We start from the raw sequence: 14,266 nt of genomic DNA, 5'->3' as shown, positions 1-14,266 counted from the left end.
GATGAGCAGCTGTAAGAGCCAGAGACAGTGTAGTTGATGCCATTGGGTCCTGTAATTGTATTCCCTGGGTAGATATAAGGGCAGAGTGGTCTACAATTCGAGTCACCAAGACTTATATTTTAATTGATATTTTGGGGAGATGTGTAGCTATCACCATATCAGCTCCATTTGTATATTTATCCTTCCTGTCACCTGCTCAGTTTCATTACACTTTCATGAGGTTTATATTGGCCACTTCCTCTGTTTTCAAACATGTATCCTTCTGTTGCCCCCCTTCCTGTTTCCCTGACCTATTCCACAGCTTTCCAGATCTCCATTTTCCCCTTAAGTGTCACACTCTGCATGAGTTCCTTGCTCACTTTTGCTCACTCTCTTGACCACTGACCCAGAACACTCCTCCATAGTCTCTCTGTGAAAAATCCCATCTCATACTCAAGTTAACAAATAAAATAGTTAACAAACTAATGGTTTTATCTTGTTTTATGCTTTTACTGTTTTATCTCTTTATTTACTTAGTTTGTTGTTATCCACATTTAGTCTGTTTGCAGGGATAACGGACTACAAATCCAGTAAAAGAAACAAATAGTTCTGAGGTCCCCAAACTTGCAACCTTTTGGAGCCTGCAGGCACATTTGCAATTCTGACACACCATGGTGGGTGCAGACACAAAATGACTGCTGCAGCAGGTGATCTAGTCAGGAAAGACTGGCCACAGCGTTCCTCCAGTTGCACGGTGAAGATCCTTGTGATGAAGTGTCAGTTGCTGCCAATGGAATATTTTTTTAAATCTGCACAATGCAGCAGTATCCTTGCTGGGCAGGTGTCACATCTGGCCACGCTTTTTCTTAAAACACTTGGTGGGCACCAGGAAAACCACGGCGTAGTCTGCAAGGCACACTTTAAGCTGGCTATGCTGAGCATTCACATGGAGCCCTTGTAAGTGAGCATTCCTGTTTATTTCGAATGGACCTTCAAGCCTCTCCCATTATTTTCAACCGGCAATCCTGTGATTCCTTTTAGTACATCCCCCAAAATAGACCTATGAATTGACTTGTGCAAATATTCCATGTGTTCCTATACTTGCTTAGCACAAAACGTCACATGCTTGTGTATGTATTCGCTTGCACATAAACTTGTATGAAAATGACAAAAAAGTCCTTTATTGTAAAGATCTGCAGGGTTGGGTAAGAGTTCCCCAGGTATCATTAGTAACGTTTGTCATTTCTTTAAAAAAAGCCTTGTTAAATAAGCGCGCGTGCGTGGCTGAGACCCGTGAAATCATTTCAGATGCTCTGCCCCTGACGTCAGGTTTTCTATCTCAAACCGCCCCCCCCCCTTCTACCCAAAGTGGCACGACACAGTTTCCAGACCCGGCCACATAAGGGATGATATGATAGAAAGGCTCTTGGGTGGGCCAGAGGATGCCCAGGAGCATATACGCCCACACGCTGCTTAATAAGAGAGTTAATAAGCCACTGCATAATAGGCGCTGGAACCATCCGCACAGGCCCAGCTATCGCCGCGGGAGAAAACGTGCCTCGCGAAAAGGCGCGCAACTGGGGATTTGCCTGGAACAGCCCCGCCCATTCTCCGGTCGCGCGGCGTTGACGCACCCCTTGGAGCGAACGGTGGCTCCGCCCCGTCGGGGCCTCTGGGTTATGCGCAACAGCAGCAACAACCAATCGGCTTCGGTGGGTTGAGCCGCGCGCGCCCGAGCTGGGGGAGGGGCCAGAGTGGTGCCGGCGCTTGGGCGGGGGAGGGGGCGAGGATAGCCTCTGGGAAGGCGGTGGTGGCGGTTGTGCCTCTGTGGTTGACGATGGCCGCATTCCCCGGCTTGAGCGCCTCGGCGCGGTCTTTCGGTGGCGGCGAGCGTTGCTCGGTGCACTGGTTCCGCCGGGGCCTGAGGCTCCACGACAACCCTGCGTTGCAGGCGGCCGTCCGGGATGGCGGCTCGGTGCGGTGCATCTATATCTTGGACCCCTGGTTCGCGGCCTCCTCCGCCGTGGGCATGAACCGCTGGAGGTGAGCGGGGGACGCGAAATGCGCGGCGTTGTGCGGGGAAGAGGGGAATAAGGCGCGGCTCCTTGGGGCTGTTCTCAGTAGCAGGCGTCGGGGTGGGTGGGGAGAGACGAATGGTCGAAGGCTTGTGTGCCTCTTGGGACCCGCTCTCCCAAGGCTGTGGGAAAGCTTGCGGAAGGGTAGCCCAGTCGGTTGTAAAAAGAATATATGTAACCAGTTTCCACTGGGAGCTGTCGGAGCAGGCTGCCTTTGGCCACTTGGTGTCCGTTGACCCCTGAAGACAATTGACGATTAAAACTTTTTAAAATTGGAGATGAGTTTAATCCCGGGGCGATGTCGTAGGAGGGGACTTGACAGCGAAAGAATGAGTCTTAAATCGGTAGCCGAAAGGCATTGCGAATTCTGGGTCTTACTGTGGCCGGTTCTTTTCGGATAGTGGAGCTCCCTCTCGCTTCAGGGCTTGGGATGCTCAGAACAGCAGCCAGCGAGGAATGATTCATTCTGGAGAAAGCCGTGTGTCGGGTTAAGTAACCAGGAAGCTTCTTAGATATGCTGCCCTTTGTATTAAATGAAGAGGTCAGGCCGGTTCGTGCAGAAAACGATGGCTTGCTAATTTACAGAAAGCAGAGAACAGCTTTGCATTTGTTGAAAATACCTGTTAACAAGAATTGTATCGCCACTTTTATGTGCTAACTGAGGAACAGTATGGGATGTAATGCTGTTCAGTTGATTTCCGGTGTTTAGGCAGTTTTGTCTCTGGTAAAGCTATGCATGTGTGTTTTTCCTCTCTTCCTCACTTCCTCTCATGATTCGCAGGCCCTTCTTTCTCCATAGGGTATCTAATGCTGCAAAAAGGAAGGTTCTGCAATCATGGGAATAAATGAGTGAGCCACACAAACATGCCCCCCTGCAGGTCCGTAGGATTCAGAATGGGAGGAAAGTGTGACCTCACCATTGGAAGAGTCACTCCTTGCTCTTGCTGCATCAAAAATAATTTGTGGGCATGTTTAAGCAGCTGTAGAACTGAGACTTGTAAACTGTCTTATAATATTTTATGATAAGATGACTCTGCAATTAAATATTTTAATTGGGAAGGCATGTGAGAACTCCCTTCTTATATAGACTTTGTTATTCTAGCTGCTTTGTTAGATTGCTTTGTATAGCTTTCCCTCCTCAGTTTTACAAATAAGACCATTAAGATTGTAGCCCACATACTTAGTGACAGAGAGTTTAACAAACATTTTGGTCCAATGCCTACTTGCTTACAAGTAGTAGTTGGATTCAATGAGGCTTTTTCCTTTGTTAATGTGTATAGGATTGTAATGTAGATTCTGTGTTGGTTTTCCAAGATGTTGGATTTGGTAGAATTTGTGACTTCTGTGTATGGCTGTAGTGCAATAACCATTTGAAAAGCTTTCCTTACTTCAGAATTTTTGCAACCTTTGTAAAAGTGTTAAAAAAATTAAATGTGCTAAAAGTCTGTGGAAAGAAGTGGTAGTATTGCTGACAGTTGGTGTGGCTGATGGAATTATGTCACCACAGTAAAGGCAGCGCCTTTTCGAGTTGGTTTTATTCTTGTTCTACTGGTTTGAAAATACATGGTGTATACTTAACTTGGTTTCCACATATAGAATCTGGGAAAGCCCTTTATGTTGTGCTCAGTAATCACTGTTGTAATTGGACCTGGATTATTCTGTGTTTAAACCAGAGGAATAGTGTCTGTGCCCTTATATGTAATTTAGCTAATTTAAAAGTTAAATGGTTAAGAATTTACTGGAAAGTAGAAAGCATCAGTAGTGCATGACTAATTTCTTGGGGATGTGATGATTTTTAAAATATATATATATGTTGGTTCTGTAGAAGACGTTTTAATACTCTTGATGATTGGGTCTGCCTGACTGACGTTGCTTCTGATATATAAAATCAGTTAATTCTGTGTTCTTAGTGATAGCAAATTCCTAAGATTTGGATTTTTGTTTTGTATTGTTTATCACAACATGTGCCAGCATCTAGTAACTATGTGTACAGTTGTGTTCTGCTTTGTATAATGTTTTAAAAGTGCAAAACTGACACAAGAGAACGAGTATTGTACTTCTTAACAATAATGTTCCTTTTGTACCTTTAATTGTATGTGTGTGAAATCTTAGGCAAAATGCATTTCAGCCTATGAAGTTTTCAGCCTTTTATGCAAGTAGACATACTTCTGTGATTGCTTAGAGGAAGAAAAGATGGAGTGAATAGTTACCTCTTCTCCTTAATGCAGCAGCTGTAATGATTTGTATGTTGAAATTGCTCTTATGAGTAGAAGCTGAATATGTAACCTGCTTTATTTGTCTGATAGCATTACATAATGATATGTCACAACTTTGTTTGAATGAATCCTTTGATTATAAATGATTTTTCACCTTCATCATATGTATGCACAAATAATGCTTCCATTTCAAAGACATTATTATTGTTGTTATTATTGTTATTGTTATTGTAGGCTGTGCCTAATTCAGAGGGAAAGACCTTTTGGCAAAACTCTTTCTTTATGAAAGTTTTTGGAATTATTCCTCTAAGAGAATATGTATCGAAATGTGATGTTTAAATGAATTATCCCATGGACAAATAGTTGAGAGTTCTTGAAGTAGAGTTTTCAAATGGAAGGGAATGACAGCAAAAAACTATCCCTGTCTTATTTGTAATAGCCAAAAAATTGGCAAAGCTAGAAATGTGGGATGCACTGTGACCTTCCAGTTGTCCCAGCCTTTCTACTTCCACCTGGCTGTGTGCAAGGGAAGTCAGAGCTTCCAACAAAAATATGAATACTTGCTGACATCACAACTTACTATGCACAAAACGCTGGTACTAAGCTGGATGAAACCCATTCATCATGTTATACTAGTTTTCTGTGTACAGGGAGACTGAGATGTAGTAGAGCATTTATACCTGTAATAATTTTTTTACAAAAAACCAAAAATCCTGCACATGTGCTGCAGGATTTTACCACAAACTTAAGTTGCCATAAAATGTACAGGGGAGGGAGAGGATAGGAGGGACCAAAAGATAGTCAGGAGGTGCAAAAGTACCGAAACTTAGATGTACCCAGTCAGTAAGGCTTCTAGATGGTGGAAGGGTATAATTTAAAGGGCGAGTGACTTCATAAATTTTAAAAAGCATATCAGTTATGACCAGGTTTCACTGATAACACATGAGCCTGCACATCTTCACAAATGGGAAACATTGAATCTGGACTTCATGTTTAGTGTTTGATGTCCTTGCATAGCTGATGCAATTTAAAGCACTTTCTAGGACAGTTTAGAATCTGTCAGAGCAATGTTTATTTTCTTTTGTTTTGAACTTTGGTCTCTAGACCCAGTTGTGACTGGAAACTAAAAGAAAATTGACCACGTTTGCTGAGAACTTCAGTCTATGTAGTGATCCTGATAAGCAGATGAGTTTTAAATATAAAACTCATATAAATAAATATAAAACTCATATAGTGGAACAGTGGAGACACTAGAGTACAATGTGAAGTGCCAGCTTTGATCTCTGAAGTCTTAAATGATCTCAGATCACAGTGTTATTTTTTGTTTGTATTTTAAGCAGTATGCAAAGTCTGTCTTGTTCAACTGGTCTTTGAGAATGTAAGGGTTTGAGTTCTTTTTTTCCTGTTGGGTCTCATTTTCCCATCCTGTAGCAGTTTGGGTGCCTTTCCCTGTCTCAGAGCTGCGCATCAATTTGTTTGATACTGGTTTGTGGAGTTTGTTTCATGCTGTAACTTATTGTTTGCAAAGAGATCACATTGTAAAAAACACAGCATAGATCTTTTTAAAAAGTGAATAAATTTGCTGCTTCATTTGCCTGTTGGGTTATTGCTTGAAGCTTGTGTGTGGTAGCTGTTAGTTATCAACTTCTGGACCAAAAACTTAAAATAATTTTAGTTATCTTTTCAGGATTCCATGATGACTTATTGACTATTTTCCACAAATTGAAGTAAAGAAGTAGGGGGAAACTTGCTTAATAGTACAATTCTGTGGTTATTTACTTAGAATTGTCATACTGAATCCAGTGGAACTGCAAAATTTGTACATGAGAACTTATATCCCAGCAGAGGAGTATTGTGTGTGCTTATGGAACTATAGTGTAGTACAGAAATATAGTACTTATGATATCATAAGAATCTCTAATAAATTCTTCCATATCTCAAAAAATGACATTTTGAAGGGAATCTGTCAGTGCTGTATGGATATAAACTAACTCTGCCTTTCCCAACTATTGCTGATTGCATTTCTTTTTTCTCCATAGGTTCTTGCTCCAATCCTTGGAAGACTTGGACAACAGTTTAAGGAAACTCAACTCCCGCTTATTTGTAGTACGAGGTCAACCCACTGATGTTTTTCCAAGGCTCTTTAAAGTAAGTTTATAATTGTGTGAGAAATTCATGCCCTCTGCATGAATCTTAAAGTTCATGGTATTAACCTCATCTCCCCAGTACAAGTATATGTAACACATCCATCTAATAGGAGGCTCCTTACAGATACTAGTTTTCCTGTTTTCAATCCTTACGTTAAGTAGGTTTCCACGTGTGGCCCTCCCTGTCAATGCCAGTAATGGAGAGCAGTTTTCAGGATTGCATGTTTGATTAGACTGGTGATCAGCAGTGAATAAGTCGTCTGTTTGAAATGTCCAGAACAGTGAAAATATGCATGTTAATATTTGGCAAACAAATGAAATTAAAGCAAAAGGTTGTTGAAGTCAATTGGAATATATTATTTAGGTTTCGGCAACCCACTCAATCTCACTTTGGGTACAGTCTTAAGCTTATCTGACCTATTGCCTTTAAATGATCTATAGTAATGTGACTCCCATTCCTTTAATGGTCCCGTCTGCCTATTCCTTTGCCTCCTGTCACAGGATTCCAGTTTTACCACAGTCAATGGGAGGAAAGGAATGGGTAAAAGGAGCAGGATACACCATCTGCTTCCTAATGCTGCCTTGGTGCATTTAAAAGTGTCCAATGGGAACTAGCTTCAAAAGAACCATTATTTCTAATCTATGATCTAAATAACCTTGTTGGATTTCTTTATTTGTGGAAGAGTGAACCCTTTGAAAGGCTGGTGCTTTTTGTATGCTTGTCAATTTTATAGTTTTAAAAAGCTAGCTTCTGTCTCTTGGTCATGTGAGATTTGCAGTGCAGTACACCCTTCTGAATTCTCAAGAGGTTGAACATAACACGAATTGTGGGAGGCAATACATCCTAGTGTGTGGGCATAAAGAAAGGAGCCACAGTAGAATTAAGGAAGACCTGCTAACAAGTCTACACATCCTTGTGTCTGTGTCTTCACTTGGAGGCAAGCCAGTTGCCAAGACATTGACCAAGTCACACCATAAGTATGTTTTGCCCTCTCAAAGATGAATAAAACCTTTTAAGCCTCAGAGTTGCTCTTTGTTTTAGAAGAACTGTGTGCTGCTTTTGTCTTAACGAAACCTGCTGAACAGTTTATCGGCATTTTCATTTCTCACAAGTGTTCACTAAACATAAATATAAGCTCATAAACAAGGCCTTGCTTTGCTCTCAACTGATTGCTTTATTTTAAGAATCGGACCTAGTTTCTGCAAACAGCCAGTTATGAGGTGGCCATTGTAAATTAAGTCAGTTGTAATATTGCAAAGAATAATGTTAGTTTCAGTTATTTTACCAATGCTGATAATAAAAAAGCCCAGTGAACCAAAACACCACATGAAGGAAGCACATTATATTATACCTGTGATAATGGTTATCACATTATCACAGGTAACAGATTTCCTTTACAGAGGCGGGGTCTGGGGGAGCCCAGTGGCACCTGGCGTGGGCTTCCGGGGACCACAGTTCTCTTTGTCAGATATATATGACGGGGAGAGCTGTGGTTATCGAAGGCTTATACTACATTGGAATTGGATGGTCTGGCTGTTTTGCTGCTACAAACCAACATGGCAAACTCCTTTGAAGCCTCACACAAGCCAACTAATCTCCACACCAAAAGGAGATGTTTACATTTACTAGCAAAGGAATGTTTTGCTTGCATCCTCCCTCTCCCCCCCTAATTGCATCTTCTCTCTCCTCCCCTCCTCCCCCCTCCTCTTCTATATTTGACCAGTTTCTGTACCATGCATCTGACGAAGAGAACTTGATTCTCGAAAGCTTATGCTACAATAAAATTGGTTAGTCTTAAAGGTGCTACTGGACTCTTTGATTTTGCTACCACAGACTTAACACGGCTAACTCCTCTGCATAAATAAATAATATTATATTGGGTAATATTGTATGCTTTTAAGCTATTTCATTTCAAACTTGTAGCAACCCTGTGTCTGTGTCTTGGGAAAACCTAGAACTTGTTTGCAAAGTTTTACTGTGTCCTCCATATCTATTTAACTGTGTCATGCTTTGAGGTGACTATGGGATACTTGCTGTGGCGATCATTACTCCTCCCCCCATATTTATAAAAAAAGTAAAGTTTTTGAAGAGTGAGACATTGCAGAAAGCTCTAGATGAAGCTCTGAATGTGCTTGAATGTTTCTTTGTAATTATACAATTATGTATGTGTATATTTCCAAATAGATCTTCTGTATAGGAAAGAAGGGCCTTATCTTAATGTGCCTGGTTTTTTCCCTGTGCCTTTCTAGGCATGAAAATAACACCATTTCCCATTTTTAGAATGATTATTAGAGTTCTGTGATACTACTTTTTTGGGTCTTTTTATGATTACTGTTGGGAGACTAGATGCCTTAACTACCTTACATATCACATAGAATTTGGGTAGTTTGGAAGTAGTGTTGACAGTGGGCTCCAACTGTGGAAAGTATGTGCTTTCCCGCTGCATTATTGCTCCCGTCTCATGATCTCTGCCACAATTGGAGCATAATGTCACATTACTAAATGATCACAGGTGGATCATCTCTCTTCCACCAGATCAAGGGCTTTCTCTGTGGTGGCCCCATCCTGATGAAATGCTCAGTCTGATGACCTGTGTGCCCTGTGGAATCTCATTATGTTCCACAGGGCATGCAAAGCACGATTGTTCCTACAGGCTTTTAACTAGCTGTGATGCAGCATTTAGAATTTTTGCCACCTGGCTACTTAATTTTGGGTTGTTCAGTTATTGGGATTACATTGATTTACTGACTGAATCCTGGTGGGAGCTTTCCAATTTTATCATATATTATGTATTAAAATTTTAATCTTTGTAAACCGCTTTGGGCTTCATTCAAGGGGGAGGCAGTAGAAACATTTGAAAAATAAATATAAATATTCAGTACACATATACATCTTAGTTTTAATTCTTGATGCTTAATACACTTTGCTGATAGGATTAATTCTTCAGGAAGTTGTCATGGCTTCTTGTTAGAGTACAAGTACATTTGGCACATACTCATTTCCATGTTGTGAGCTAATTGTACTGCTTGAAAGATAAGTGGGCAGACCCCTGTTAATAACAACTCTTAATCATGTTTAATTTTTATATATACACACATGCACAGTAGAATAAAAACATAAAAGCATGCAGTGGAATAAAAGCAATATGCCGGTTTATACACTGTACAATAGAATAGAAGTGAATGTGTGCAAAATCTCTAATATATGCCTGTTTCTATTTGAATGAGTTGAGTGTCTTGATGGTAAGGGTTGAAACGGCTCTTCTTAGTAGTAAAAGCTTTTTAGGCATCCTGATTGTATGTAGTTGGAAGAGGAGTGTTCAGTGCTTTAGCTGTTAATGCTACTTCTGAAACAAATCTTTCCAGGCCCAGGACCCACCTTAATCTACATGCAATGCAGTTATACCCACTAAGCTGCAAGAATTTGACAGGAAGTCATGTAACATCATGCATGATGGGAAAAGGAGGGCCCAGAGTTGTGACTTCTTTGGGGGAAGGGGCTTGGTGCTGCAAGCGTTCATGCAACATTGGAGGGCCAATTGCTGGAGCTATCTGGACCATTCTTTGCTGGGGAAGGAGGGAGGCAAGGGATACCTGAACTTGCCTGTGCTACAAAAGAATCTTCTTCATTGCTGAGTGGCATTGCCTTGCCATCTTGGTGCTTTTCTCATCATGCACACAAAGAGAGGCAGGAGGCATGGTCTTTATGAATATGCATGAGCAGCAGGCCCTTTATAAAGCACCAAAAGGTGGTTCCAGAGGGGCTTGCAGTGCATTCCAGGGTACCAACAAGTTGAAGGCCACTGTTCTTGGAAAATGTCCTCTCCCTAATTCCTCTATTTGACTTTTCCGTTACCCATTGGCCTAACTTCCATAAGACTTTTCTTTAAACTTCAGTGTTGCTGCTGCTTCCCTAACAATGGTGAATCATCTTTGTAGTGAGTGCTAAATATTTTGTGATTTCTTGCAGGAATGGGGGGTGACTCGCCTTACCTTTGAATATGACTCTGAACCATTTGGGAAAGAAAGAGATGCTGCTATAGTGAAGTTGGCAAAAGAAGCTGGTGTGGAAGTGGTGACAGAGAATTCTCATACCCTTTATGACTTGGACAGGTAAGATAAAAGCAGATGATATTGTAATGTTTGGGTAGAAAAAACCTATACATTGGAGAGGTTTGGAATGTAAATTGAATGAGATTTCAGTTCCTCCCATTGGAGCAGGAGTTCACTTTTCATACTAAACTCCAGGTTTACTGAGGAGACAAGGAATTAGTCCAGAACTTATAAGTGGAAAAAAAGTTTATCGTTATTTACTACTGTGAGGAACTATACAATAATTAAGATATGACAAAGAGTCATTACAGGTATATACATTAGACAAATTAGGGAAGGATGTGTGTGAATTGTTTGAATATAGACTATAGAAGGAGATTCATAACTTATAAAAGGAAAACGCATATGTAGTGGTATCAGACAATACCAGAGCCAGTTTGGTATAGTTGTTAAGAGGAGTGGGACTCTCATCTGGAGAACTGGGTTTGATTCCCCACTCCTCTACTTGAAGCCAACTGGGTGACCTTGGGTCAGTCACACATCTGTGGAGCTCTCTCAGCTCCACCCACCTCACTGGGTGATTGTTACGGGGATAATAACAACATAGTTTGTAAACTGCTCTGAGTGGGTGTTAAGGCACGTTTTCTCCCGCGGCTATAGCTGGGCCTGTGCGGGTGGCTCCAGTAGCTATTATGCAATGGCTTATTACACTCAGTTACTCTGCTTTTGTTTAAAAACAAACCAAGATTCTCACACTTCTATGTTTGTCATATTCAGGTAAACTCCATATTTTACAGTTACATACATACTTCTGACCATCTTGCATATGGGTGTTTATTTGAATTGTGTTGATTAGCTGTATAGACATATTAATGAGAGGGTAGTGGTAATCTTAAAACAAGACCATCTTGTGTATGGTATGTATCTGTTTTGAGACATCAGCATTGAATTCTTTTGTGTTACCTATCTGGATTACTGTTTGATTTTTTTCCTTCAGTGTCTGTCCAGATTTCTGATAGAGGTTTCTTATTCTGCATATGGAACTGTGTAGTATACATCGCACACAGACTACATAGTTTCCTGTGCGATCCTATGGGTTACTGCTTTCTTACCCTGATAGTGCATTTATAACTGTTGTGATTGTTGTGAAGAATGTGGTTGCACAAAGTGATGGGCCCTTGTTAGATGTTATTTGTGCTGTGGTTGAAGGTGACTTGTACTGTTCATTATAATCTCCCTTGCCTGCACCACTTTGATCTTTTTGGTTAATAAAATTTAAATTTCTTTAAAGACTATGCACCTTCCTTCTATACAGCTCCATCAGAGGGATACTCATTAGACCTTTTGCTGGCAAAAGTTATACATAGAGCAATGCCAACCTCAAAATTGTGGTTACTGACATTAAGACTTTCAAAGGCTGTGTCCTCTTTCTCCTTGTAGCGAACTAGTCCCTGAATTCCATTTTTGACAGGTGCATGTTTTTCCAGGGTTGACTGCTTCAGCTTTCTCTGTTCCCACCTCCTTCAGCATGTGCAGATGGAATGTCATGCTGTTATTGAAAAGGGACTTGTGGGAATAAGTTATAAAAGCTAAAAACTTTACTTGCAGAAGTTACTGGCTTCTTTGCACTTAACCTGAGAATTTAAAATGCAGGTTGTCCTTGTCTTTGGGGACAAAGAGTGTGTATGCCTTTTTGCTAAATAACTTGGGGTGAGGGGACAAGCAATACAACTGTTCTTATGAGTATGGTTCTTTTTTCATATGGCTATCTTTGGAAAACTTCAGGAAAGCAAGCATGCAGTATTTGTCATGTGAATCATTCATGCAAGAAGTGATAGTGCGTAGCTTGAGGACAAGCGGTGTGTTTTACTGTGCTACAGTGTTGGCAATGTCTGCCTCATTTTAAAGCTGTCATCCTTATTTTAGAACACTTCTTCCTGTCCTGCTGCTGAATGTGTGCCTGGTAGTATAGGAAGTACTAAAGGGCTGGAGTCAGTAGCAAGGATGTAGTTTCTTGTGAGATTTACGAATTACAAGTTACCAACCACATAGAAAGCTGGGCACTGTGCCATATTACCCAAATATTTTATTTTTGGTGTGAATGTGATCTCTCCTCAGTGTGGTTATATGCACCCAGAGCTGCCTCCTAGTGTATCAAGGATAACCTTTTCCCATACACTTTCATAAGCTAAAGGTCCCAGGGATTCAGGATATTTACCAAAGGATGCCTTTGGATGTCTTGGCCAAAGTATAAAGCCTGGTTCATTACTGATAGTTATCTCTTGTCAGTGCTAAACATTAGTCAGATAAAAGCCAGTGTGGTATTGTGGTTAGGGTATTGGTCTAGGATCTGGGAATCCCAGGTTTGAATCTTCACTGTGCCATGGAAGCTTGCTGGGTAACCTTGAGCTAGTCTTACACTTTCAACCTAAACTACCTCACAGGGTTGTTATGGAGATAAAATGGAGGAGAAAAAACAATGTAAAGCTACTTTGAGTCCCCACTGGGGAAAAGGGCAGGGTATAAATGAAGTAAAATAAAATATGCAGACATAAGGAAGAGTTATACTACTTCATTAGTGAATTAGAGGAGCTGAGACTGCTTAAAAAGCATGTGAGTTACATTTTATTCTTTCTCTAAGAAGCTCAAGGCAGGTATATGATTCTCCACTGATCAGCTTATCCTCACAACAGTGGTGTGAAGTAAGTATGACTGGCCCAAGTTCATTAGTGATCCTTATAATAATAACAACAACAACATTTGATTTATATACCGCCCTTCAGGACAACTTAATGCCCACTCAGAGCGGTTTACAAAGTATGCCATTATCCCCACAACAAAACACCCTGTGAGGTGGGTGGGGCTGAGAGAGCTCCAGAGAACTGTGACTAGCCCAAGGTCACCCATCTGGCTTCAAGTGGAGGAGTGGGGAATCAAACCCGGCTCTCCAGATTAGAGTCCTGTGCTCTTAACCACTACACCAAACTGGCTCTTATTATGGCTAATAGCACCTCCAGATGATACTTTTCTGAACAGGCATGCGCTTGTTTTAATGTGCTCCTGGCAGTCACACAGCTGCTGTGGGGAACTGCTGCTTTTTTAAAAAAGGAGAGCTCAAATGGGCTCAGAACAGAGCCACAGGGGGAGGGAAAGCTTCTGCCTTCCCACAATGCAGTTTTATTTCATTAGAACAATGCCAGGACAGTTATTTCACTGATTTTGCTTCTCTGTGTGAAGCATCGTTCACAGATGCTCCATGCAGAATAGCAAAACTGGCAAAATAACTCTCCCCTTTCAGGAGCCTTTCCTCCCCTCTTGGTACTATTCTCAGCCAGTCTGTTTTTTTTTTTTTAAGAAGCAGTTCCCCTCAGCTGCTGTGTGACCATGTGGAGACCATGTTAAAATGAGTGCATGACAGGGCAGAAAAGAATAGTTTAGAGACACCCTGAGTGGGGGCTTGAACCTGGGTTTCCCAGCCTTGTTTACCCTTTAACCATTCAGCAGATGCTACCAGGATAGAATTTGGTTTGCCACTATTAATAGTACAATCTCTTGTGGTTGGGCCACAAATTACATATTAAGCCATGAAGTACAGTGGGGAAAAGAAAATCCTCTGAATTATAGAGATCTTGTTTGATTGCTTCAAAAGTGAAAGAAGCATATGATATCATATGGCCCTCCCTCCCTTTCTCCCTCCTCTTCTCTCTCTCTGTGTTATTGTTTGATTTACTAAATCATACTTGTCCCTGGAAAAGAAGCTTGTTTATGTTTTTGCCTTTGGGTGGAGGCATCCTTA

At 41.1% G+C, this 14,266-nt stretch overlaps 1 protein-coding gene across 1 annotated transcript in view; it reads left to right on the top strand.

Moving 5' to 3' along the window:
• Positions 1–1,764: 1,764 nt before the first annotated feature.
• The window catches only part of CRY2 (cryptochrome circadian regulator 2), a 33,689-nt gene continuing 21,187 nt past the window's right edge, over positions 1,765–14,266 (top strand). The window contains exons 1-3 of the mRNA XM_054971231.1: positions 1,765–2,022; positions 6,310–6,418; positions 10,388–10,530. Of these exons, the coding sequence (XP_054827206.1) occupies positions 1,817–2,022; positions 6,310–6,418; positions 10,388–10,530 (458 nt within the window). The 5' untranslated portion in view covers positions 1,765–1,816. The remainder of the gene's footprint in view (positions 2,023–6,309; positions 6,419–10,387; positions 10,531–14,266) is intronic.

The sequence above is a fragment of the Eublepharis macularius genome, chromosome 2 (assembly GCF_028583425.1).
Source record: "Eublepharis macularius isolate TG4126 chromosome 2, MPM_Emac_v1.0, whole genome shotgun sequence".
In the NCBI taxonomy this organism is placed as follows: Eukaryota; Metazoa; Chordata; class Lepidosauria; order Squamata; family Eublepharidae; genus Eublepharis; species Eublepharis macularius.
Note: the sequence above shows the minus strand (reverse complement) of the source record. Positions and strands in the feature narration are given on the sequence as shown.